Source organism: Salvia miltiorrhiza, chromosome 1 (genome assembly GCF_028751815.1).
Source record: "Salvia miltiorrhiza cultivar Shanhuang (shh) chromosome 1, IMPLAD_Smil_shh, whole genome shotgun sequence".
Taxonomy (NCBI): Eukaryota; Viridiplantae; Streptophyta; class Magnoliopsida; order Lamiales; family Lamiaceae; genus Salvia; species Salvia miltiorrhiza.
This window is the reverse complement of record NC_080387.1, coordinates 61,575,665-61,602,065: the sequence shown is the minus strand read 5'-3', so window position 1 is coordinate 61,602,065 and position 26,401 is coordinate 61,575,665. Positions and strand designations below refer to the sequence as shown.

Sequence of the window (26,401 nt, the reverse complement as noted above, 5' to 3'; positions counted from 1 at the left end):
GTGGAAACATGTAATATGTCGTAAGAATGAACATAAAAGAGAATTTACACATTACATTGTCCAAGAAAACATCCCATCTTTCAAAAGCAGAAGCAAAACTAACTGTTTCTATGCAAGATCTACAATTAAACAATGTTTCCAAAAAGAAAAGAAAAGAAAAAATCTACAAAGGAAGGTTCCTTCCTCCTGAAAGAATATTAGTACAAACAAAAACTTGTAGTATGAATTTTTGGTCTAAGAAAGTGTATACATGATTGCAGTTTCCCCACTTTGAGGCCTTAGGGCAAAAGTCTAACCTTATTTGCGACATCAAACGAGCTCCATCAACAGAGGATCGCCAGCTGCCATGATTCTGATCAGCTTGATGAAGTCCTGTTCGCTCGTCACGCTCCATGGATGAATGGCAGGGGCTTCGGGAGAGTAGAATGACGTAGAGTTGCTCTGTAGCTTCTGCTTATACTTCATCGAGTTGAGCACTGAATCGAAGTTTTCAGGCGAATCCATTGCTAGAAAGAACATTGGTATGGCGACTTTGTGATGGACGTCCAGATCGTCCACCAGATTGACTAGATCGGTGAAGTCAGCAACAAAACGTCGAGGGACATAGAATACTTCTGAATTGCAGATCATGAGGTTTTGCTGATCTTTTACACTGTCTTTATAATTGACTTGAAGATGAGCAGGCATCGCTGCCACCACTTTCTTCACCATATCGGCTTGCTTCACAAACCAATCCGAGCTGCCAGAAACTGAGACACTCGTCCACGACTTGGACACCTATACACATCCGTTATTAGAAGACGGGGCGAGCACAAGTTTTAGTATGATAAATTTGAGTGAAAAATGAAATCTTTACCTTGTTTGTGATCCAGAGCTTAGACTTGTCAGCTTGGAGCAAGTTCCAGTAATTAAGAATAGTATCGTCGTGCAGAAATAAAAAGCCGTCTGCGCTCGAGTATCTGTCGAAAACTTTTGGAAAATACCTGAAAACAAATAGCGAGACTAGTTAAAAGAGAGATGCAAGAAGATCATATAGCTTGCCTCATTCACCAACAAAATGTTGCATTTGAGTTTAATAAGCTGAAGACTTTTTGACCTCTAATTAAGCAAAGAACAAGTCGGACAAAAGAAAACATTGGTTATTTGTAACTAGCCAACACCGAGCACTTTTGACAAGACTTAGTTTTAGACAAGCTATTTCTTAACTAATTCACAGTCGTCTAGTGATATATAATCTCCATTTACATACGAATTTAGGGGAAAAAGTAACAAAAGTGGAGCACATATAGAGGAAATTGGAGTTAAGATCCACATACTTGTAAACATAGTCCAATTGGCCTTCTTCCACAGCAAGATCTGTATTTTTTTCCCTAGATAATATAATAACTGTTTTGAATATCCTGCCATATAGTAACCTCCACTCCAATGCAGTACGCTCGACAGGTCCGCTGCAGAACATTAGGAGCACCACATTCCCAAAATGCTTCCTCCAATGAATCAAGTTACTGATTTCATAATTCACTGTCCCGATCTCCTCAACTCCAAGATGCACGGATGGTAACTTTTGAGGAACAAACTCCTTCCGGTCGCCATGACCAATAGTTGCCCTCGGCCGGTCTAGTTCGAGTGACATCAGACGAGGCTGCTGGTAACCGACAGCAAGAAGATCTTGAAGCCAAGCAGCGGTGAAATGCACGTCCTTCTCTGTCCAGAATCCTTCCTCAGCCATAACATAACTCAACTCCAAGATTTTCTCAAACAACCTATGCTTACTAGATCTCCACGCCACCAAGAAATTGATCAGACGGCCCACGTTCACATGAAGATCTTTCTCTTCTGAAAAAGGGTACGCTTCAACTCTGTCATACCGATGAACGGTGGGAGGATACACCACAACGTATCCACCGAGCTCCCACAAAAGCCTCTGTGCCCAATACCCCCTCAAGACATCAGAGGCCATCGTGCTAACCGACACCGGAAGCATCAAACCCCAAAATGCAGACGAATGGAATATCGTGTTGAATGAATTGATGGGCACCATTGTACCCTGAGGGAACGCCACTTTAGGAGCACGATCATCAAACCTAATGTCAAACGCCTCCAACGAAGCCTTCCTAGTGAAGTAAAATACAGAATCCACATCCGGTAGCCCATTGGAAATACCCTGTTGTATAAACTGTTTCCCACCGAACACCTCGGTGTAGAACTCCTCGTGTCCAATATCGCCCACATTTTCCAGCGGCAATCCCCTTGGCCAAACAGACCGTTGCCCAAAATGTATATAAGGGTTCACAACTGTCCTATTGGGATTCTCATGACTATATTGCAGAATAACCTCTTGCCTAGCGCCCTCGCCAACCAACTCGACATCAAAATGCTTTCCTATATCATCATCTATCACGTTGCCTCTATCATCAACATCATAGATCTTTTGAGCACCGTGTTGAATGGCAAATAAGTACCCCACAGTTTTACGAACGTACGAATCATAAGGCAAGTAATCAACCACTCTGAATCCCAATTGAGCTTGCGTTTCCAATGATAAATAAATCGCACCTGTTGAAGCAACAAAATACAACTCAATATCCTAATCTTGCTATATCAATTTAACAAATCTAAATCATGTAAACTAGATTAGCTCATCCATAATAAGATCATTTGATATATATCTTAGAATCATAACACACACACGCAGAGGACCAATGTCATCTAAAATTTAACAAGGAAACACTTGAAAACTAGAATGGCAAATCCAGCTAACTCAGATTGAACTATTAACTTAAGCTGAGAATTCAATGCGAAAATCATACCTTTCAATTTCCAATCTTTGGGAGTCCTAGAATTTCCGATCGCAAGAACTTGCCACCCTTTAATCTTAGCCATTCTCCTCAAAGAATCAGAAGGGTAATCCGCAACAGAGACAACGATCCATTTCTCCGATCGAAAGTTAGCAAACGGCGTCGACTTGTCAACAATGCGGTCGATAGAGTTCCAATTAATATTCGGAAACTTGGGGTGGATGGTACGAGACTGCGTGGACTGAAGGCAGAGCAGAGCCGCCGCATCGCCCCCGGCGGTGGAGTAGTTGCGGAGGAAGAAAAGGGCGGCGACGGTAGTGATCAGGAGGAGAATGGTGACGATCTTGTACAGATTCTCCGAGACCCACGTCGACAAATCGAGATTCTTCGACGCAATGAAGAAGGGTTTGCGTTGATTGTGGAGTTTTGGCGAATCAGAAGTGGGCAAAATGCGATCTTGGACTAGCATTTTTTCTGGGGTTCAGTCAATTCGACTGTAAAATAGCTGAAAGTTGAAACCCCCCACCAAGAAACCAAAAGCGAACACACAACACACACTAGCGGAAGGGAAATGGTAATGGTGAGGGAGGCGTATAAAAAATCGAGTCTTGCGAAATTCAGTGTAGCATTGACTACAACTTGGATTTCTTGTTTGGTCTGAATCTTGATAAGGGGTGGGGGTGGGGGAAGGGGGTGCCGACAGTAAAGGGGATAGTGGAGCTGGTTTTGGCTTAAGATTGAATCTAAGACAATCAGTTGTAACTACTGCTGGTGTGGGTAAAGGAAAAATGACAAAGTACAGGTTGGGAGTATCATCACTGTACATTTTATTTTATTTTATTTTATTTTTTGGGTTTTTTTAATTTCCTAGAATAATTTTAATTAGTTTTATTTTGCTTGGATTTGATGGGGGATGGGGACATATCAACTAATAATTTGATGAATCATTTAAGTTGTGGGATTTGAGGTGGGGAGGTGGTTGTGACTTGTGAAAAAGAAGAAGGATGTTTTTTTGTAGTTAATTGGGTTGCAATTAATATTTTTGCAATTTTGGAGAAAATGGAGGAGGAAATTTGTGATTAAAAATTGGGGTTCTTGTAGAAAGTAGAATCTACTATTTACGGGTGGTGTTCAAAAATCTCGTATGTGTTCTCTCTCTTTTTTTTTTTTTTTTCTTTATCTGTTGCACCCTTAATGAAGTGCAAAGAAATTTAATATTGACAACTTTACTTATTAAGATTATTGAAGAAATATGCCATCAATGCCTACCAAACAAAAAAAAAGGAAAATTTCATAGAAAATACAGAAGAATGCACCATGCATCATCATTTTCAAAGAAAACGAGGAAAAACAAAAACGCAAATACTCAGGTAACAACTTTGGCAGTTTTAAGTTTTTAATTTACCTTCGGCTTATATTTTAATTTCAGATTGATGGAGTAAATGATGCTGTTTGGATTCTGAAAATGGGCAGCTCTAGAATATGTTACTCAGACGAGAAGCAAATGAAACAGCCTTTTCTGTTGGTGGTATTATACTAATAATTTTTCTTGCTTCAAGAATATTGAACTGATCAAATCTCTGATTCCTTAGGCTACATTGGATGGGGAAAAAAGAAAAGGTCATTACTCATTAGTAATTTAGCATAATATTTCTAGTTTCTACGAGACAAGACTAGCAAATAATACTTTGACCAAGTTTAATTACTTATTCCCCAAAGGCCAAAATTATTGGGAGAAATCCCATTTTGTGTGTGTGTGTGATGGTAGCTCAAAAATAAACTAAGCCAAGGAATCTGAGGTTGACCAACACAACTATGTTTATACATCTAGTTCCATAACAAAAGCCATATTTGACAAAGTCATTAGTCATTGTCAACCCTTCACTACTTCATTAGGCCAAAAACTTGAGCTCAAATACCCATAAACCAGCTGTATCCACATCTATATATACACCCATATTAGGTGAAGCGGGGCAACATTAAGCTATCTGTATACACACTGCGTAGGGAACTTTTTTTGAAGTCTTTGATAATGGGGAAATATGTGGAAATGTTGGATATAGGAGTGAGAATAGCAGCTAGATTTCATTCCCATTGCCCTCAAACCGCTCGGATGTACTACCACCCTCCACCCGCCACCGCCTCTGACAGCCACCAGCAGCAGCAGCTCCACCACAATCCACCGCCACTGATGACCTACACCAGCGGCAGCTCAACCACCACGCCCGACACCGTGATGGGCTTCAAGGATCAATGCTAGTAGTCAGCAGTAGTGGCAGCTCAAATCATGTGTTCTTTAGCTCTGTGCATACTACACAAATATCCATTTATATAGATTCTGTAAAGATAGTCAAGCAAAGAAATATATTTTTTCTTTTCTTTTTACTGCTTTATTTGCAGCGCCAACACAAGCCTGTAGGTGGAAGAAACATCTTTCTATAGTTCAATAACCCAAACAAGAGAACTGAAAGAAAACAAGAAACTGAGTTTTTAATTTATCAGCGCCTCTGCTTGTTTCAACAGTATGGTTAAACAAATGGTAGATGTCCTATTAACTTATTTTACACAATAAGAAAATGCAAAAAGACATCTAGTCTAGATATGAAAGAAATATGCAATAAAATCCTGAGATCAAGCATTCAATAGTAAATACCGTAAAGCCATCTGAAGAAGAAAGCTCTGGACGTATGGAGATGCTTATCGACCACAAAGATGGCACCAACTCCTCATCGTTACACCTCTATTCCGTTTTATCCACTTGATTGTACAGAAAATGGCTATAGGAAGAGTTCTACTTCTGATCCTACACAGAGTTTCGCAATCTTAAAGCTTCAAGTGACCAAAGCCTCCTTTGAACGAGCCATACAGAGGTCGTGATCTTCTGAAACTAAAGATATCTTCTATTGGAACAACGCTGGATTCAGCAGGTTGGGTTTTGTCTGTATGGTACTCTGAAGAATGTGCGCTCCCATATACGCGTACGCTCAAACCCTTCTTGAGGGGAGCACCGACTTTAATGTACTCGTTGAAGAAATCTATCAAGTCCTTTTGAGTTAATTGCCTTAGTGCTGCTACCTGTTTCATCAAATTCAAGTATGATATCATCAACAAAAAGATTTGGTAGCTCACACTCGTGGCACTCGCTAGAACATGAAACATCAAGCAGGTTATAAATCTTTGAGGTTGTGTTTGGATTGAAAAGAAGGGTTTAAGGTGGGAATTACAAAGTCTCTAAACTAGGAGATATGAAATCACATTGCATTAAAAAATAAAGTTTTCAACGAGTAAACTCAATTCAGTACCTCGCGTTCTCTCCTGTCGAATTTAAAGGTGCCATCAGATACTTCTCGCCAGTAGAATCCAGATTCTTCTCGTAGGTTTTTGTGCTTCTCCAGCTTCATTTCAATAAGTGCATTAACGTTGCTCTGTGTCAATGGAGGAGGCTATGTGTCAATATCAAGGTGTTCCTCAAAGCAGAACGTAAAAGAATAGTTTTTCATAATGAAGCAATTTTCTGGAAATTAACATGGCACCTTAAATTCATCGCTGGGCATTTCATAGAGCTTAGTTTCAAACACCTTGAGAAACGACTCAACTCTCAGATCAATTTGACCAGGACCCTGTCATGCGCAAAAATTGGTGAGTGATAAATAGTAACTACAAGAACATATAAATGTTGTATCTATCACGAGCAAGACAGACATAAAATATGTACAAACTGTTTACACAAACGATGCAATCTATACCTTGACATTTGATTGGATAATGAATTGTACACCTCGGACACCAGAGTCATTCCTACAGTCCAAAAAATATGAGCGCTTGTTATGACGCAAAAATCACCTGTCACAAATGGAAGAACATAGAATGCAGGCATTTTTTTCCTACCTCTGCATAAGCACAGTAATATAACCAAGCTGCTCGACTGATCTAAGCTGGTGAAATGCAGGTTGCTTTGCAATCACGGCAAAAAGTTGAAGTGTGACATTTAGCTTGAAATCATCCTGGTGCACCTGCATGTTACAAAAGCAGTAATGTTCAAACATCGTGCCTTTACAGCTGACATTTAACTCGGAAGTCATTCATTTGGCGTGTTTCCAGTGGTTCGTTTCTTGGATTTTAATCCCGTAGCCGATGAAAAACGTACAGAAATAATATAAACAAAGACTTTAGATATTAACTGGCAGGATTCCAGCAATTTTTCTCAATTTTACTTTGTACCTGAATGTAATGGACAAGTGCAGAATTCTCATCACTAGGATTTAGGCCTTCCGTGCTGTAGAAGTAATTTATTCCCCTCTCAAGCTTCACAACTCTATTTGTCATGTATTGAGATGAAAACAGAGGCTGAGATACGGGATTGGAACCCTCAAAGAACACATCTTCTATATGCTGGATCATGGACTCTGCTTCTTTTGGCTCAAGATTTCCTACATTTAGAAAACAATGAAATGGTGAAACTGATACAAAGTAGCCAAAGAGTAGAAAAATCTGGCAAAGATCAGGAAACAACGAGAGGAATTAGAACCTGCAGCAAAGCATTCCAAGAAGATCCTTGATATCATTAAAGGGAAAAATTTCACAAGATGCTCGACTTCAAGGTGAGGTAGAACTTCAAGTTCCTCAGTCCAAGGCCATGTTTGGTCTTGTAGTATTAACGAACAGTAGTACATAGCTTGCTGATATGGCTGTTGAAACTTCATATTCTGATACTCTTTTGTGACCAATTCCTGCATACAAGCATACCAAAAACCAAAGAGGATGGAGATGATAATCAAACAGCTCATAGTTGATATTCGTTATGATAGGATAACATTATTCTGGGGGTGACACGATGAACCTAGCCGTAGAGATCTGAGCTAATTCAAGTAAGTTAAGAACAGTACCTTAATTACAGCAAATCTGTCCGGTTTAACTTCAAAATTCGCAATTCGTTGTATTACTGTCTCCAGTAAGATCGACAGCTTGTGATTATATCCAACCACAGTGACCTGTAAGGGAAATGTAACAAAAGCAATGGGTAAGAATGACCATGGGTTTTTGAAAAAGAGTGTACCAACAAACAGCACAGTACCTGGAAACCAAAGTCAGTGTTGCTAACTGAATAATAAAGACCAGCAACCTGTGCATCGTATGCTGAAATATGAAATAAAAAACAGAGAAAGAACGGGTTTCATGACTTAGTTTCAGAAGATGAAAAGCATAAGGTGAGAAGTCGTATTTCAAAATGACTAGATATAAGGCTGTATCAAGCAGGTGAAATAATTAGTGGTTGACATGATTAAACAATTTTTTCATATTATATATGAAAAATTACCATATTCATTTAAGTAGTCCATCAGTAAACGCGTAAATATTTCAGTGAGGACTTCTGATTCAGGAGAACTTCCAGAAAAGGGACAATTGAAATCTATCTTGACATATGCCTTGGGAGTTGAAAATGATGTATCTGGCTTGTACCACAACCTTGAGTAAGGTGTCTTCCTCAACAAAACTGGTAATGTCATCTGATACCAAAGGTCAATACACCACAAACAAAAAGATCTTGTTATGAGTCTAGCAACCAAAGGACATAGGGCATTATTTGAACTTAAAGTAAATGCAAAAACTTACTTCCTCCGAGACAGTCTTAAGGGATAGATCTGTAGGAATAAACACATTTGGGACAGGTAGATGCAGATCTTCACCAGGAGCTTTATCAGCCCATTGCTGCAAGTGAACAAACATATTAGAATATCTCAAGTGGAGTATCCCAGATAGATTTAAATAGGTAGAAAAGTTATTCTTTCTTCATAGAAGAAGAAGAGAGGTCAACCTCAATTTTGGAGCCAGTTAATCGCTCAACAGAATAAGCCGTACTATACCAAGGCTCTTTTGAATCTGCAAGTCCCTCAAACTTCGTTGACTCCCAAAATATTCTGTGGAACACAAGTTAAAAAACCAAACAACAAATAAATGATGCAAACAATTAAAAAATAAAAATTGGAATCACTATAAGGCAACCAGTAATCAACTTGTTATTCCAAGTCCAACTTGAAGCTGACATAGAAACATGAATGAAAGTTGCAAACCATTTTGTATTCATTTTCAAGTTTCTTTTGCTATTTCACATTCAGAAACTTAATTCAGGGGGATATAAAAAGCAATGGATTTGGATCAGCAAGAATAGGATGACTATATGGTATCTGCTTCTAGCAAGTAGCGATAACATTTCAGTCAATCATATTGGTGCATGTAATAAATGAAAAAGGATAAGAATCTCTATGTAACTTGTGAAACAGACCTCACATTGAATGGACTGAGCTCTTTCAATGCTGACTGAATGACCTCAGAATTGAACTTTGAAGGCAAAGATGATCCAACCAGCCAATCTTTAGGAGGGTAAAACTACAAGATTTAACAGAAACAAGCAAGAATCATAAGAAGTGAAATAATACTTGACCACGAAATTACTTAAGCATAAAGAGCTCTTGCCGAACATATAAAGATAGAACCAATTACCTGCATATTAATTGCAACATTAACCACATAATCAATGGGACGAATCTTGTCTTGATAGTGAAAGGAAGTTTCGCAAATGGCTGCAAGCTTCATTAAGTAAACAAAGATGATTTAAAATTTCCAAGTGGCAGTTTGAAGATCTTCAACAAAAGAAGCATGGACATGGCAATAAATAACCACGCTCTTTAATGTTAAATCAGAATTCTAGAATGCCCAAAACTAGAAGATGAATACTTCTAGAGGGACTTATTTCTATAAGCCACAAAAGTATGAAGTTCTCCAAAAAAAACCCGAGGGAACTTTTAATATGATTTGTCACCTTCACTACCAATCTGATGAGTTGGATGCAGATTCTTCATGAATCATGATATGCAATTGCACCACTCATCAAGTGTTTACATCAAATAACATAATTGTGTGCAGTGCAACGACAATTTTTGTGCAAATTTTTTTGTGGGACTATGCCATATATTTTGTCTACAAGCAGGAACAATGTCATCTACTATACCTCATCAAAAATCCATTGACAGGGTCCAGATTGCTGGAGAAGTTGAATATATTTAAACAATAGAGCCACAATATCTTCAAAATGTTCTGTGATTATCACAAAAACAAAAGCATATAGATTAAGAATGAAATTAAAAAAATTGATCAATAGTGCCCCTCCATCACCCTAAGGCTCCTCCCCATTAAGCAAAAGCGAAATCAGAAGAAGGACAACTTACCTTGGCCAGCATCTGTTAGATCAATACTGACTCTAAAGAAAGAAAACTCATTAGTCCAATCTGATTCACCAGCAGATAAACTTGTAGCCCAACCTGCAAGCATTTGAATGAACTGATAAATATCCTCTTAACATTGTCTCTTAGGAAGTAAAATTTCGCTTCTTACAAAGTAGATCAAAATCCTATGGTCCTATCAGTACATTTAAAAATTAACCGATAGATAACCCATGGAGCAAAACATGCAATGACTAAGTCATGACACATGAATTCTGCATAAATAATCTCAACACTTAATATATATGGCCCACTACAAAGTAGAGAAGCTTCACTCTACTACCTTAAGCCAGAAAACTCAAAGGATAAGAGTATCAGTTTATCATACAAAATTCAGTCAACGTCGTTGGGGCTGAGAGGGGAGGGGGTGAGCACAGAACAGAAATCTACTGACAATTTTTTCTACCAGAAAATCAGTGAGGGAGAGTGGGGGTATGGAAAGGAAGCTCAACACCCACCCAGTTTTTTCAAGATGTAAAACAAAGATCCTTCTCCTTCATGGCCAATCAAGTGACCTAGATACCGGCTTGGCCCTTCATTGTAATGACGAATTCCAGGTGTTATTGGCCATACAAATTTCAACTTGTGACCTTGCTTAATTGGGACGGCTTTTACAAGAATCTGTGAAAAAGACAGTGAAAATATAATCTACTTTCTTACCAAGTAGAAACATTACTACTACGTTCAACCAAACTTGGCTTCAGTAATTGAACATTGTATTTCAACAAAAGAATTGCATAGGAAAAGATTGTGAAATTAGTCTTGAATACATAACCATGTAAAAGTGGCATGGTAGCATTCCAAGCTCTGTCATTTCAATGGGCTAAAAGTTTTTAAAAGGCGCACTAATAATTGATAAATGACTCATTGATGGCATTTCATGACTCTATTACTGCAACAGTGAGTAAGAACAGATGCCTAAGAGGAGCTGAATGTGGGACTGATGATGTAGCAATTTGATGGTAATGACAACCAGTCACTGATGAGACATTTTTTATCAAGAAATAATAAAGGAAAGAAATGGTGGGTCTCACTCAGAAGTTGTAATTTATAAAATGAGAAAAACATTTAAATATTCCAGATAGTCTTCCCAGAAAGGTTTATTCGCACACTTGATCATCATATAAAGGAAAAAGAAATCTTGCCACTTGGTAGGTTAAATTTACATATTAAAGACGCTCCAACAGTACCTGAAGGCTTTCTGAATCACAAGGCTGGCCGGGGAAACTGATAAAGTTTTTATTTGTATTTCGGATATCCTCAAAATAGCTCCGCACAAGGCTTTCACATTTATAGAGGCCATCTAAACCAATGCAACTATATAAGTTCATATATTTAACATGACAAGACCATATAAACCAGGTGACAGTTATCAACCTACTACCTTTAGTATATATCACAAGATGCATGAGATTGGCCGAATAATTTTCATTATAGAACTTCAGAAGCTCTTGTCTAGTATCCAATCCTCTTTCCTTTGGCCGGACTTCCAAAGTATCCCAATTTCCTGCGTGTGCATTGCAAAAAGATCATAGATGATAAGAGGGTGCATCAAGGATCAAGATGGATGATCGATACTGTTAAGTACTATAACATAATTATCTCTATCCAAAACAAACAAATAAAGTGACGAAGCATAGTGATCGAAATAAAATTAACATGAGATAACAATACGATAATGCCAACCTGTACTGAACTTGTGGTACGGGTGGTCTTTCAGGCTCAAATGTTTCTGAAGCTGTATTTGTAAGAATAAAATTAAAATAGTTGATTAGTTCTCTTCTGCACCTGATTCCCACAATTAAATTATTTATAAATGTAACCGTGCAGTTAAATTTTGAAAAACCTATGAAGACTTCATAGAAAATATTGAAGCACCTGATTCATCCGCCAGACATCAGATAGCAAATTTTTCTGATTCTCTGAAATACAATGTATAAGGGAGAATGGAGTTCATCAAAAGGAATTAATTGAGAAACTGCAAGATAAAATGCTGACCAGAATCAACTGCTTTTATTTCCCTCGTAGTTGCATCAGCCGACATCAGTGGTTTTATGAAAAACTGAGCAAATCTGAATACAGAATATCATTATGCCACGCTTCCAGAATAAATATTCTTTTAGAAGGCATCCCATAAAATTTGTGAAAGTTCAATCAATTCTACCTGTCTAGTGCTTCTTCAAAGGAGTCAGGGTTGACATCAAAGTAATAGTTGGTGTGTTCAGATGACGTGAAAGCATTTGTGCTGCCTCCATGCTGCAAACATAAGTTGTGTAAAAGATATCTTATTTTTCAGCTAGAAACAGCATTTTTCCAGACAAAGGACAAAACTTTAAGATCAAGACATGAATTATCAAATTAAAGGAAGAATATGTAAATAAGGGGAAATAGCGGGATCATAATAATGGTCTAGTCCCAGAGAAAACAAGGTTAGTCAAGCTACGTGAAAAAATACCTCACTGATGTACTTTGAGTAACTGTCTTCCTGTGGATACTTTTCGCTAGCATAGAAAAGCATGTGTTCTGTAACAAAATCACATTACAATCAGATATAAGTCTAAGAAACTTTACTTGGAAGAACATAACTATTAACTTCAATTTCGTCAGCAAATACATCATGGATAAATAACATACAAAAAGCATATGCTCTGTATTAGAATCACATTACAGTAACAGAACCATTAGCTGCAGTTACACCAACGAAAACTTAAACAAATTGCTCAAAAACAGATGCCCGTAAAGAACATTACACATTCAACATATGACAAAAGACATGGGATGCAAGAATCAAATATGAAGCATCACATGCATTTTAGCTGCATAGCATTCTGAAAAGCCAGCTCTTTTCAAACGCCTTGCATCCTCATATTAACATTTTAAATCTTTCAAAATTCTCTTTGGAGAAAACTCAATGCTTTATTGCAGAACTTGGCCTGCTAAAATCTCTCCGGAACTAACATATATCCAATTCGTCAGATGTGCACAGGCATTCAACACCCTCATAACCAACAACAAAATCGAAATTGAATGACATTACAAAATTTAGCTCAAAACATTCAAATTCAGGCATCTTTGTATCCTTAAGTAGCTCAAGTTATCAAAGTCGAGATATTTGCACACAAAAACTTCCTCACCAAGAAAATGCGCGAGGCCTTCGAGTCCCTCAGGATCACTGAAAGAACCGACGCGAACATCCATTGAAGCAGCACACTTGAACAAAAAAGGCAAATCCAATCCAAACAACAAAATTCAGAAACAAATTACTAAAAGTGTATACCTAATCAATTTCAGATTTCCGCAAAACCGTTTTTTTTTTTTTTTAAGAAAAAAGAAAACTATCAACCATAATTACAGACTTTATCAGTTTCGGCATCGCTGATGAGGAGAACTTGGAGATTGTTTTGCAGAACAATCCTTCGATACTCTCTTTTATCATTGCGCGGCTTGATTATCTCAGCATCCTGTTTCATTACTCCCAACGCCATGCTTTCCCTCTCCAATTGTGCAAATTCAGTCGATTGCAATCACTGAATTACATATACAAACGGATGTATATTGAGAGAGATATTTTGTGTGTGTGGAGATTGACTTGTTGCAGCGACGAGGAAGACTTTGATGAAGAAACAAAAATGTGAATGCTGTGCACAAAATGTTGTACTCCCTCCGTCCCACGAATCTTGATACGTTTAATTTGGGTACGAGAATTAAGGAATTATAGATTAGTGTTTTAAGTGTGTAGTTAATAAAGTATAAAAGTGATAAAGTAGAAAATAGAATGTAATAAAAGTTATAAATTATGAGAGAGAAAATAATAATTAGTCCTTTCGTCCCTAAAATAACTTTTTCTTTTTCCATTTTGGGACGTTCATTTTTGGACACCTACCCCACCACTAATAATACTTTATTTGTTCTTACTTTTCACTTTTCACCACTCTCAATACTAATTATAACACTTTTCACAACTTTCAATAATAATTATATTACTTTTTCTCCACTATCAATACACTTTACAACTTTTTATTAAAATCTGTGTCGTCTCCAAAGAGGAAGTCATTTCAGGGACGGAGGGAGTATTACCTTATTTGGAAATGTGTCAAGATTCGTGGGACGGCCCAAAAAGGAAAACGTGTCAAGATTCGTGGGACGGAAAGAGTACAAACTAACAATTAATCCTTATAATTTTATACCCTAAAAAAATCCTTATAATTATATGAATAAAATATTGATTCTATCAATAATATAAACTAAAATACAATATATAACTATTATTATAATATTATTTTCATTAAAATTTTGTGACATGACATGGCAACTAAATGTAGCTTTGACAAAATTCAATTAAAAGATATTACTCCCTCTGTCCGTCAAAAGTATTCCACAATTACTATATTTGACGTCCGCAAAAAGTATTCCACTTTTCTTTTTTAGTCATGGTCCCACCATCCACCTTTATATTTTATCCTTACAAACACTCTTTATTTACAAAAAAACCCACCTCAAATTCAATCTCAACCACACATCTCATAAAGTGGTGGGACTCTTTCTCCACTACATCAACATCATCTATTCATCTCCAATTTTATTAAACTCTGTGGCCAGCCAAAGTGGAATACTTTTGACGGACGGAGGGAGTAGTATTTATTTTTTTTACGAAAAGATCAGTATCATAAAGTAAGGGAAACGCATGAAACATAAAAAAATATCCCAAATATGCAGAAAATCGCAATGTTTAGCAAATCTAGGCAACATATTATTCTCCCGTTTAACAAATGCTATACCTTGTTGGATCACATGTTTGGCCATTAATTTATTACAACAATTGATAGCAAAATGGGCAAGAGCCAAAAAATTTCATAAGTTTCGTCGGAACTACTCGTTGGGAGGCAGTTAATAAAATGTTTCAGCTTTAAGTACGTTCCATCTCCCATCCAACGCTAAGGCTAAGCTATTATGGATGGATAAACCACAAACTAGCTTATAATTATATCATCTTTTTTTAGCATAATGCCTCTTCCATATTGTCCTTGTTCTTGTTGCCAACCTCCCTCACTTTCTCCTCAACCAGCCCTCCCCTTCCAAGATATCCGATCCATATATTGTACACTAAAGTCTTATTTAATTAGAAGCAGTCAATCATCTCAATATTCATTAACATTCTAAAATTCTAATGGGGTCTCCACAATCTATTCCCCTTCTCCAAGTTATAAATTTATACTAACATATATATATATATATCAATCTTGTTAGAAATGGATACTGGGCTCATTCCTCCCTTAAAAGGCCTTATAAGGGAGATGGTTGCCTCACCATATAAAGTGGCTCATGCCACTATCTCCAATCCAATGTGGGACACTTCAATAAATCTTGTCAAATTTTTATTCATTCAGATGAATGATTGGATACAAATCTTGCCATTTTGAACCATTTATTTATCTCTAAATATTTCTCATGAGAGGATTACTCTTAAAATTACATGACAGGGTTCATTTTCATTTTTCAGTAGTGATGAAATATAGGGGTTGAATTCCAAGATTTTAGTTTAACTTTATTCTAAACTAAACCAAACACACCATTCATGGTTCAACCTTATACCCAAACTAATTTTGCTGCAGGCTGGTTTTTCTTGTTGGATCAATTATGGTGAGCTCAACAAAGAGCAAAGCCCAATTCATCCATATACCTCTATAGAGGCCCATACACTATGGACTACATATTTGTATCCTGTATCCTATATAAACCTCTATAGAGGCCCATATTCTATGGAGTACATGTTTGTATCCAATAAATTTATGAGAAACGGATTAAGATAAAATAGTGGTATTGCAAAAGTGGTATAGTATGTGAATATGTCCCCTTTTGGTTGTGGATATATAACCATAAAAGTACCAGAACATTCTAGAGTTGGAGGTAGTGGGATCTCTGTCCCAATCCCAAATATACTGTGTACAGCGGTATATCATTCTTAATTTTTTTATAATTTTTAATTATTTGTTATTTAATTTTAATTTGTTATACTTTAATATAATATAAAAATAATTAATAATGGTTCACTCATCTAATTAGGGTTTATAATTATTTTTTATATTAATTTAAATTAATAATAGATTATTTGGGTTCATTAATTCAAAGTTATAATATATAATTTTTAAATTTTAATTTTTAGTGATAAATATTAATTAGACTTCATAATATAATAATAATTTTTATATTTATAAAAAACAATTATAAAATAAAAAATTAAGAGTCATACAGAGTAGTACACATTATATATCGGGACAGAGGATCTCATCTAGAGTTGGAGAAACTAATCAGAGTACCTTTCATATTTCTTTCGAATTGATGAATAATAATATTAAGATATAGTAATTCGTAAATTTATGGTAATGTGAATTTACTCGATACAAACGGAAAATAGGAGTCTTCGTTAACATACAAAAGAAAAAGAGAAAGGTATGCAGCAAACATAATGTATTCTAATACAAAATATTAAAATCATGTCATGCACCCTTCAAAAATAGAAATCAATCTATGCAGCAGATATAACGTATTCTAAGGCCACATTTAATTAAATATTTTTAGAGGATGAAAATAAATTCAATTAATTGAATCTATTACTTATTGTCACACAATTTGTTACCTCTCAAAATAGATGAGAAACAAAATAAAGATAATCTCTCACTAATAATTTAATAATTATTATTTTCAATTATTAAATCAAACACTCAATAAAAATAATGATTATTGTTATCATTCCACTCTTTTATTTGATTCTATTATCCTTTTATTACTCTACTTGAAACAAACTAGCACTAAAACAAAATTAAAATTATAAACCAGCAAGAGTCTACATGCTACAAGTACAAACTGGCCCAAAAAACAAAAAAGAAAAAAAGGGGGAAATATTTTCATACCAAAAACTGTGAATTGAAACTTTCCATGGGAGTAGCTCGATTTGCACAATGTGCGATTGGAACAAAAGCAGAGAGAGAGCTGATTTTCATGGAGGCGAAGGGGCGGATACCGTCGCCGTTGAGCAATTCGTTCTGCAAGTAGGGCAGGAGGAGTGCGAAATCAACCATTTCTGAATGCAGAGGAGGTGGAAGCCATGGTTGCATTTATCCAGAACTCTGATCTTCTCTCCCACGGCGAAATCCGTCAAACATATTATGCACTCCGTCTCCTCCCCGGCCAGCTTCATCCCTTCCGCGTAAGTCAGAGCTGGAATTCCGGCCGCTTCCTCATCTCCATCGCCGTGGCGCCCGCCCTTTCGGTCCTCGCGGCGCCTCCGGCTGCAATGCAGGCGAACGATGTAGCGAATGGCGGAGTTGAACGCCAGAGCGCAGATCAGCGCGCAGATAAGGACGACGATTATCAAGGCCGTGTTTGCCTTGAAATCCTTGGAGCTGGAGTAGGGCCACCAGGGGCATTTTTGGGCGTCGCACCTCGTCGGAGGCGATTCAGGCGCTGCCGCTACCTTAGAGGCGCCCAAAGGTGGCGGTGGGGATAAGTGTGAGTTGAATTCCGCCATCGCCATTGTTACTCTTGCTCCTAAAGAAGGTATCTTCCTCATTTTCGCGATTTAACAACTCAATTTCAGATTTTTTGTTGCTTTTCTGCTAAACCCAAGTAGAGTGATTGAAACTGAGGGAAAAGTCCAAAAATTCAGCAAAATGTACCTAAATTTGCTGAATTTCTGCAAGAAAGAACACTGCAATTAAAAAAAACAGCACATTGAGCAAGAATTTATGAAAAAAAAATTGTTAAAAAAATAAGAGGTTTTTAGAAGGTTTGAGTGAAGCAGAAGAGTGAGGTGATAAAAGAGGGTGGTGGAGAATTGGGGAATGAGATGATGATGATCAAATAATAGGAGAGAGAGAGAGAGATACGTAGGCAGCTCAAATTTATTAGTAACAAGATAGGTGGCTGTTGCAGAGGCTGCTGTTATATATAAACTGCTATCTGTCTTGTAGCTGAATTTGGTGGGTCATTGCCCTTTGCAATTAGGCATTGATTGTTTTTGCATATTGAAACCATTTGCGCCACGTATGTAGTGAATTTGGGTGGTCGAGCAGTCAAATTTCTTTACTGCAAATGATATTTGATGCCATTGGCCTATCCTATAATGCTGTTTTTGTGCTTGTAGTTGTGTGTTTCTTTTGTGAAACATCACTTCAAGTCTTGAACCCAAGGACGAGATTATGGGAATCGAAAAAAAATGTCATCTTTAGGTGATTCTGAGGTAGGAAGAAAGGTTATTTTAGAGGGGTATATTGATTGCAATATTTATTGTTGTTTTACCTTACATACAAGAAGCTTATCAAGATTCAAAAATCACAAGCACTTCATATGTCTTCGAATAAGTGTCCTATTTGAAAATAAACATTCTTTATGAATATCTCATTTCAACTATCTTAATATACAAATTTTGATAATAAAAGAAGTTATTTGGGGATGAAGGGAGTAACAAATAATAAAAGTGATGATTATAAGTGTGTTTAGTAAGTGTTATTAAGTAGGCATGAAGCTTAAATTTTGTAAAATAAGACATGAAAATGGACATACTATATGCATAAAATCCATAGATTTCAGAAAATTTTCAGGTCGGTGAAATCAGATCAGGTCATGCACACACTTTGAGAAAGTGTTGCTAAGACACTAAAAAGAAGAATAAAAATATGGATTTGTTGTTGCTTCCCTTTCTCATATTCCTCCCTTTAAGGCCTAGACAAGCTTTTATAGCACTGTTTTTTTAAAACAGTCAACAATATTTCTTGATCCATGATTTATGGGAATTGGTACAACTTTTAATATAATTTAGTTTTACATAAAACAGATTCAACCTAGGAATTGCTGAGTGCAAGAACCACCCACTAATCTTTGTTTTTTATTTTGAATAGGGTGCTTATCTTAATGGCTTTCAATTAGTATTTTGGAACAAAGAAAGATACTGTGTGTTAGTGTGCTGTTTCTTGCTTTCAATCATCAATCATCATTAAACTGCACTTTACATTTTGCAATTATGAATTGCCAAAGATAATTCTTATCCTAGTTAGGCCTATAAATTGCTTTACATTTGTGGGATTGTGACTATCTTATGCTTATCGAATTAGCAGTATATGCTTAGAACTAGTAAATAATTTTCTTCGCAAATTGGGCAGAATTAATGTGAAATTTTCTATGCATTCAGTTGTTACTAACTAGTTGTTGTGTGATGTTAAATACGTTGTGAAACTCATCCACTGTATTATTTTCATCATCCAATAATTATTTATTTTATTTGTGCAAATAGTGTGCTATACTAAATACTCATAACTATTTCAATGTGTAGCGTCTATATCCAATTGCCAATCTATTACTCATCAGAGAATAAAATGGGCGACGTGTTCGATTGCTAGTGGTGACTTATCAGATGAAAAATTGCTCAGACAAAACAAGAATAGGCTAAGAAGAGTGGTCGCTTTCATTGGCCCTCAAGAATTAATTGAAAACAAAATTCAGTGAAGGTGTGCATATTAGGATGACTTATTAGTGGAGTACTGTATCGTAGCCATCATACCATAAGCTTGAACAACATCTTCTAAGTTCTAAGTCGAGTTCATACAAGACTTATTTGTGTATTTTATGTGGATCATTGTACCAAATTAAATTATAAGTAAATTGTCTTTTCGAAATCTCAAATTCAAAATGTAGAAAATATAGCTCCCGAGGTTTACTCGGAAGGCACTGTCGGGTAGGTTTATGCTTGTCCTCGAAGAAAGGAGAAGAGGGAGCAAAGTTCTGGAACATTAGAGAGAGTGCTAAAGTGTTACACATACCCCACATGTGTTCCTCTCATCACCCTTCATTTTTGTATGATGAAAAAAGAATTGTGATCCCTCACTTGCACTAGAGTTCAAACATCACATCTAATGTTGGCAAATTCTATCATCTTCTTATTGGCATTTTATATTATCTTATAAATGGAGTCGCCAAAGAATTTAATAATAACAAACTTGGTGTGCTTACATTCTGTCTTGTATGCCCGTATACAAAGTTTGATTTTTGTGTGGCGTGGATTCATGTTTTGGCGATGGGGACTCTGCATATTCTGTAGTTATATGAGTTGCGAATCCGTGACTTCGATTTTCCTTTTTGTTTTTTTTTTGTTTTTTTTTTTAAATCAGAGACTCAATTTCACTAATATGTTTTAGATGAAGATATCGTGTGACATCAATTTCAAAAATTCAAGATGTAGATATAGATACGATACTAATTGACTACTGGATGAGCCCGAAAACTTGAGGTGTTGCAATCCCAGAATGCTCCAAATCTCAGAAAGGGACCAAAGATTACGAATTTATTTATTTAATAATTAAGTATGAGATTGCATCAGAGTACTGAGTTTGCATGCCCTCGAGGATAGGGAATTGGAGAGAGAGAGAGCATGTTTAAGAGCTTGTTATTTAAGGTTGAGGCAATGGGTTAGGTGTGTGATTGGGATTGGTGTGGATGTCAATCAATACATGGAAGTAAGTCTAGTTACCAATTTACGAACTCCATAGGGCATATATTCAGCGGGTATAAATAATACTTGTGACATTAAATATTATTTTATGGAGTATAATAGTATTCATATCAGCAAAATGTGAGTTGGGGGAAATTATATGTTTCTGGCTGTTGGTAATGGTACTAAGATAGGACTAGGATACTACAATCTATACAATTGGGCAGGGGATTTTAGTTAATTACATGGATAATCAGCAATTTCTTTTGTTGGGCCTTTCAAACTATGTAAAGCCCAAATGTGTATATATATGTCAGTAGAGACCCATTTATACTACAAGGTTTAATTTATTGGGCCTTTGCTTCCAAATTATGCTGATTTGTGGTAATTCTATTCATAGTTCTTATTTTACTCTTTATAGCTATCATATTTAAATATAGGATAAAATATAAGGTAAATTTTTAATTATTATTTTAAATAGTGACTATGAAGAATAAAATGGGGCTATGAATAAAATCAATCCTGTGCGTCGAGCCAATAGACTTCCATTATTTAACAAGAGTTCCAAATTACAATCTATTATTTGGAAACAAAGAAAGAGTATAGAATAGTTATTGAGGTAAAATAAGATTAAGAAAAAAAAATTAAAGAAACATTTTATATTTGGCCAAATAAAGTTTCAAAAGTAAAAATAAAAATCAATGTGAGATTAAGATTTTTTAAAAGATAAGAAGAAAAAGAATATGAAAATTCCACTGATGGAAGTTTGATTGGGTGCATTCGTCACTAATTGTTAAAACTTGGATATACGATGCCAATTTTTCACACGGTTTAAGCTTTTCGACTAGACCAATCTAACAGCATAGTTGTATACTGAAATTTAGCAGTGTAATCGAATCCAGTATTGTTTCGTGTAAATTGAGTTTGTCTATAATCGAGCTAAATTTCAAGCTTTGCTTATTGAATACTTCATGCCTTACGATTAAGATCGAATCCAAATGAACTTTCCAAATTTGGATTTATGTTTAAAAATATCAATTATTTTCTATTGAATATAAATTATTTTATTTACAATAAAATAATATGATATATTATTTATTTTCTATAACAAAAACAAATAAAGTTAATTAGAGATTTAATACAATTATTACTTGTTGAGGGTGTGATTAATCTCAACTGGAAAATACATAAGAATGGAAAATAACACGAGAGTTTACGTGGTTCGGTCATAATGATCTATGTCCATAGAAGTTGTTGGAGTTTTCACTATATCTTTCGAGTTGTTACATCTACAAAGTTGAGTATTAAAGCTAATTAGAGATTTTAATACAATTATTACTAATTATAGTATAAGTTGTACCTATATAATTTTATAGTTTCAAACTAAACCACTTAATGAGCTTGCTCTCTGTTTGTTTAATTACCGAGCTTTTATCAAATAGAGTAGAATAGTTTGATTTGTAAGTAGTAGTGAAATCTAAGGTCATAATACATCTCAAAGTATTGGTCCTATTTAGTTGAGTCGGAAAACTTAAAGGGCTTGGCAATTGCAGCAAGTAAAAAATAATGTAAACATTGCAAGACGTAAATAATTAAGCAGTGAAGAGCTAGCTCATCTAAGATGAGACAAAGGCAGCAACATTGCAACAAAATAAATAAAAAAAGAGTCTCACAAACACAAAACTATGACACAACACACACACACACACACACACATTGCTTCTGCTTGGCAACTCTCCCACACAATACAAAGACCCCCTCCCCTTTTAAGGTTCAAAAATGAGGGGGTTTCCTCTTCAACATCATCTATATATATGTACACTGCAAACTATATTTACATATTAATAATTAGATGGTGATTTAGAAGAAGGAGCGCTTGACGGGGGGCCGGCCGACGGCCCTCATCAAGTTAGCTATTTCAAGAACTCTGGCCACTTTGGTGCCTCTCTTGGCCTCTGCAGAAGCCCTCCTTTCCTCTGCTTTTCTGTGTGCTTTCGCTATCTCATTCTGCATTTTCTCCTGTGCTTTTGCTCTCTTCTCCTCTAGCTTCCTCTGCAAATTTTTCATACTACTTCTTCACTCTAACTTTCAAATATCTTACATAACCTCAATCACTAACAAACCCATTTCAACTTATATCCATTCACTTAGTAATCAAACAAATAATCATATAAAATATTAATTAAAAACTCAACCAAGTTTTACTCAAACTTTATCATCTGTTTACTAATTGCCTATATCTGGATTAGGGAAAATTAATTAAAAAAGTTGAGTTAATCATGCTTAGTTTTAAGAAACAACTTAACAATGATGAATTATTAATCTCTTTTTCCCATAAATTAAAGCAATGATGCGGCATCCTCTTTTGACTGAGAGCTTAGAAAAAAAAGGGGGGATAAGAAAGTTTACTACTACTTTTCAACCTATGACTAAAACAGGAACATAAATTTTAACTCTTAAATTAATTAGTAAATCAACAGTCATCATTGATTAGTTAAAAACAATCTATACCAAAGTACTTCGCTTGCTAGCTCCAACTAAGTATAAAGTTAATCAATCATGATCCCAGAAAAACCTTGACTTTTCCCATCAAGATTTCCCTTGAATTCATTAATGTCGGATTTTCAACAAAATCCATAATAGAGCGTAGCCATAAATATCGAGTGTCTTAAGCTAAGCTAAAAATGTGATGTCAAAAGCAAAAAATTCCATGCAAATATCGATTAAAAAAAATACCTCAACTTTCTTCATCCAAGAAGTGGCCTTCTGCACTTGCTCCCCTTCCCATCCATTGATTATGGCGTCCTCACGCTTAAACCGGTTATTAATCTTGGCAACTTTGGCATTTTGCCAAGCATGAATCTTGGACTCCACCTCCTCTTTCTTCACCCTATGCACCGACATCTCGCCGCCGTTATGGCCGGCACGCCTGCCCCGAGGCGATTGCACGGGATCCAGCGCGCTGGTGTCCGGCACGATCGCCAAGGGGTTGGTCTCCTCTTGGAAATTCCCCTCCTCCCTTATCCGCCCCAACAAACTACCCGAGCCCGACTCGTGTTCACCGATGGTGGCCCCCGCAAGGACGAGGGCGTTGAACTCCCTGCTCATGCTGCTGAAGTTCTCGCCCCCGCCCTCCGTCGAGAGGGATGATGACCTATGGCTGCCGGTCTCCCACGCCGCCCGTGGGGCACGGGGCGGCGTCAGGGCGTGGATGTCCCTGACGGCCGGGGAGCCGCCGTCGTCCCCGTCGTCCAAGGCGTTTGCTAGAGTTAGAGCTCTTTGATCGTTCGACATATCTACTAGTTATTTTCTCTGGTTTTTTTTTGGGAGGGGGGGTGTCACTGTGTGTTGTGTGTGTGATTTTTGATGATGGAGTCGCTATTCATCTTTGATCAAAGGGAAGTAGTTTGAGCCACACATGCATGCAAAAGGAAATACGTTTTTGGAATTGATTGCTCTCTCATTCAACACTTGAATTGGATATTGTGATGACAAACTGATTTGCAGACGTTATTGTGGTATTCTGTGATTGTTTTGTTGGTGGTTCTTAATGCCAACAACTTTTTATTTTACTTATTTTTTCTCTTTTGGTCCCTGTAATTTTTGTTTATTCATTCATCACCCAAATCCCTAGATTTTTCTAGGATGATTCTAAACAGTATTGATAAAATCTTTATCGTTATTGGTTAAAAGGTTACTAATTTTATAGTATTATTATGTTAATACTTTAACATATCTTAAGTTGGTATAAGAGGGTTAATCGAAACCCAATATCACATTTAAAAGTTAAATAAATTACTATTAGGGTTAATAATGTGTTATGTCCCGAACTTTCAGCATTTTCCATAAAATGTCCCGAATATTTATTTTCTTCTAAAAAATTTCGAACTTTCAACTTTTTCCATAAAATATTCCGCAATACAAAATTTTGTGACAGAGAGATAACTTATCTCACGCGAATGAAATATTTTGAAAATCTTCAGTGTTGAAAAACAATATTAGGAACCACCATTGGTGGAAAATGTTGAAAGTTCGGGATTTTTTTTATCATCTTTACATCACCGAATTTTGTATAGCGGGACAATTTATGAAAAAAGTTGAAAGTTCGGTACATTTTATAGAAAATACTGAAAGTTCGAGACATAAAATACTATTATATATGGTCAACCTAATTATTGAATGTGAAACGTCTTATTAATTGAATTGCACTTCATTGTCAAACGTTCTTATATATTTATGATCATAATAGAAAAAATCATCGATTTATGCACTATCTTTTACTCTTTTCGTTCTAATTTTTACTATTCATTTTCCTATTTTAGTTAATCTCATTTTTGTATTCATTTCTATTTTTAGTAAAAGTAGGTGGAATTCTTATTCAACTTTAATACTTTCATAAAGGTGGAACTATTATTCCATTCACAACACACTCAACCACTTTAATAAATTTATGTCATTCTCAAATGGATACTAAAATTGGAACGAATGAAGTATATTGCACTTATGTTAGTTAGCAAATAGTTTAACATTTATCCTGCATATCCATATTTAATATACTTCCTCCATTTCAGTTTTTAGTATTCATTTGAGAATGACATAAATTTATTAAAGTGGTTGAGTGTGTTGTGAGTGAAATAAATGTCTTACTTTTTTTTGGATAAATTACATAAGTAAATAAAGAAATTTTAAACACCGCGTGACGGATGGCTCGAACCCAGGACCTTAGGTCTTGGGCATTAACCTCATATCATTAAGCCAACATACGCACACATAAATGTCTTATTTTTATGAGAGTGTTAAAGTGGAGCAAGTGTTTCATCTATTTTTACTATAAATAGAAATAGATATTAAAATATGGAACAGATTAAACTGAAAATATGGATATTAAAAACTGAAAAGTATTAAAGACAAAAGTAGGAATGACAATCGGGTACAACGGGTACGGATAGTGACTATATATACTCATACCCACGAACTAAATGGATAGTAAATTTTAACCACAAAACTATCCATGGATATCAAATGGTATCCAAACCCACCACCCGCGGATACCCGCTATCCGTCGGGTATCCGCGAACCCGTTATTCGTCGAGTATCCGTCACCCGCTATCCGTCAGATACCCGTCACCCACTATCCATTGTATATTCAAAACTCATATTTTTAGGATTTTTTTGTGGGTATTTGACGGGTAATTCACGGGTAATTGGCAAGTATTTTCGCGGATATTTTTCGCGGGTAAACGAGTTTCGTAGGTATGGATAGTAAGTATCCAAATCTATACCCACAAACTAAATAGATAGTAAATTGCAATCACGAAACTATCCGTGAATATCAAATGCTTCTCAAACTCACCTTAATAGATTCGAATTTTTGCGGATATCAGGTAAATTATCATCCCTAAATAAAAGGAACGTACAGTGAAAGAAATAAAAATGAAAAAGCAAAAGCAAAAACATGACAAAATCCACTCACACAGTCACACTTAGTAAAGTAGCCGAAAATGGAAATTTCGAAAAAGTATAGGGGCTTGATTGCAAAAGGAATCGCATTCAACTTTGCCTTGTGGATTGTCGGTCGAACTATGTCGTTTGTATTTTTGGCGGGCCCTACCTGATTAGGTAATTAGTGGTGGATTAGTCACAATCTGCACACGCGGCGCGCTTTTAGCAACAAATCAAAGTTTTTAATCCGTTAAACTTGGCGAGTCCCGATTGGCTCAATTTCCCCTCCAGTGGGTCCCACGTGATCTATCCAGACACGTGTACGGCGGGCGAGGGCGCGAGTAGGTTGCTCAGACACCCACGTCTCATACGAAAACATTTATCAAAATGCAAATATT

At 36.2% G+C, this 26,401-nt stretch overlaps 5 protein-coding genes across 9 annotated transcripts in view; 1 reads left to right on the top strand and 4 right to left on the bottom strand.

Annotated features, from left to right (window-relative positions):
• Positions 1 to 26,401, top strand: part of LOC131001622 (H/ACA ribonucleoprotein complex subunit 4) — an 806,367-nt gene that overhangs the window by 675,545 nt on the left and 104,421 nt on the right. The gene's annotated exons all lie outside the window — the stretch shown is intronic.
• Positions 17 to 3,593, bottom strand: LOC131001567 (probable glycosyltransferase STELLO2). The gene is made up of 4 exons (XM_057928041.1): positions 2,811 to 3,593; positions 1,317 to 2,556; positions 857 to 983; positions 17 to 777 (listed from the first exon to the last, which is right to left on the bottom strand). Exons 1-4 carry the CDS (start codon positions 3,265 to 3,267, stop codon positions 310 to 312), a joined length of 2,292 nt encoding a protein of 763 aa, XP_057784024.1. The 5' UTR covers positions 3,268 to 3,593; the 3' UTR covers positions 17 to 309.
• On the bottom strand, positions 4,599 to 13,732 carry LOC131001516 (insulin-degrading enzyme-like 1, peroxisomal). Of its 3 annotated transcripts, none has more exons than XR_009093963.1 (27): positions 13,435 to 13,732; positions 13,213 to 13,288; positions 12,534 to 12,601; positions 12,243 to 12,334; positions 12,077 to 12,150; positions 11,957 to 12,000; positions 11,765 to 11,816; positions 11,463 to 11,585; positions 11,269 to 11,381; positions 10,537 to 10,699; positions 10,025 to 10,117; positions 9,808 to 9,893; positions 9,300 to 9,386; positions 9,082 to 9,185; positions 8,614 to 8,716; positions 8,412 to 8,507; positions 8,116 to 8,305; positions 7,873 to 7,934; positions 7,685 to 7,789; positions 7,327 to 7,528; positions 7,020 to 7,228; positions 6,687 to 6,811; positions 6,545 to 6,596; positions 6,332 to 6,418; positions 6,101 to 6,223; positions 5,452 to 5,873; positions 4,599 to 5,109 (listed from the first exon to the last, which is right to left on the bottom strand). XR_009093963.1 is itself a non-coding variant. In XM_057927918.1 (26 exons), the coding sequence occupies exons 1-26, from the start codon at positions 13,561 to 13,563 to the stop codon at positions 5,622 to 5,624; spliced, it is 2,910 nt and encodes a 969-aa protein (XP_057783901.1). In that variant the 5' UTR covers positions 13,564 to 13,732; the 3' UTR covers positions 5,264 to 5,621. The 3 variants fall into 3 exon arrangements, 1 of the variants encoding a protein (XP_057783901.1); XR_009093964.1 differs by having other exon boundaries at positions 4,599 to 5,039; XM_057927918.1 differs by lacking the exon at positions 4,599 to 5,109 and having other exon boundaries at positions 5,264 to 5,873.
• Positions 16,805 to 19,359, bottom strand: LOC131002314 (RING-H2 finger protein ATL79-like). The gene has a single exon (XM_057928811.1). The coding sequence runs from the start codon at positions 17,646 to 17,648 to the stop codon at positions 17,076 to 17,078; it is 573 nt and encodes a 190-aa protein (XP_057784794.1). The 5' UTR covers positions 17,649 to 19,359; the 3' UTR covers positions 16,805 to 17,075.
• On the bottom strand, positions 22,121 to 24,109 carry LOC131002174 (remorin 4.2-like). Of its 2 annotated transcripts, none has more exons than XM_057928729.1 (2): positions 23,298 to 24,109; positions 22,121 to 22,629 (listed from the first exon to the last, which is right to left on the bottom strand). In XM_057928729.1, exons 1-2 carry the CDS (start codon positions 23,853 to 23,855, stop codon positions 22,564 to 22,566), a joined length of 624 nt encoding a protein of 207 aa, XP_057784712.1. In that variant the 5' UTR covers positions 23,856 to 24,109; the 3' UTR covers positions 22,121 to 22,563. The 2 variants fall into 2 exon arrangements, with proteins under 2 accessions (XP_057784712.1, XP_057784711.1); XM_057928728.1 differs by having other exon boundaries at positions 22,121 to 22,613.

Coding starts and splice junctions, on each gene's coding strand:
- LOC131001516 (XM_057927918.1), bottom strand. CDS start 13,563: ATGGCGTTGGGAGTAATGAAACAGGATGCTGAGATAATCAAGCCGCGC. Junction 12,602..13,212: donor AGGCCTCGCGCATTTTCTTG/GTGAGGAAGTTT, acceptor ATTTTGTTACAG/AACACATGCTTTTCTATGCT. Junction 11,586..11,764: donor GTACCACAAGTTCAGTACAG/GTTGGCATTATC, acceptor ATGCACACGCAG/GAAATTGGGATACTTTGGAA.
- LOC131001567 (XM_057928041.1), bottom strand. CDS start 3,267: ATGCTAGTCCAAGATCGCATTTTGCCCACTTCTGATTCGCCAAAACTC. Junction 2,557..2,810: donor CAAAGATTGGAAATTGAAAG/GTATGATTTTCG, acceptor TTGCTTCAACAG/GTGCGATTTATTTATCATTG. Junction 778..856: donor AGCTCTGGATCACAAACAAG/GTAAAGATTTCA, acceptor GGATGTGTATAG/GTGTCCAAGTCGTGGACGAG.
- LOC131002314 (XM_057928811.1), bottom strand. CDS start 17,648: ATGAGGAAGATACCTTCTTTAGGAGCAAGAGTAACAATGGCGATGGCG.
- LOC131002174 (XM_057928728.1), bottom strand. CDS start 23,855: ATGTCGAACGATCAAAGAGCTCTAACTCTAGCAAACGCCTTGGACGAC. Junction 22,614..23,297: donor CTTGGATGAAGAAAGTTGAG/GTATTTTTTTTA, acceptor AAAAATTTGCAG/AGGAAGCTAGAGGAGAAGAG.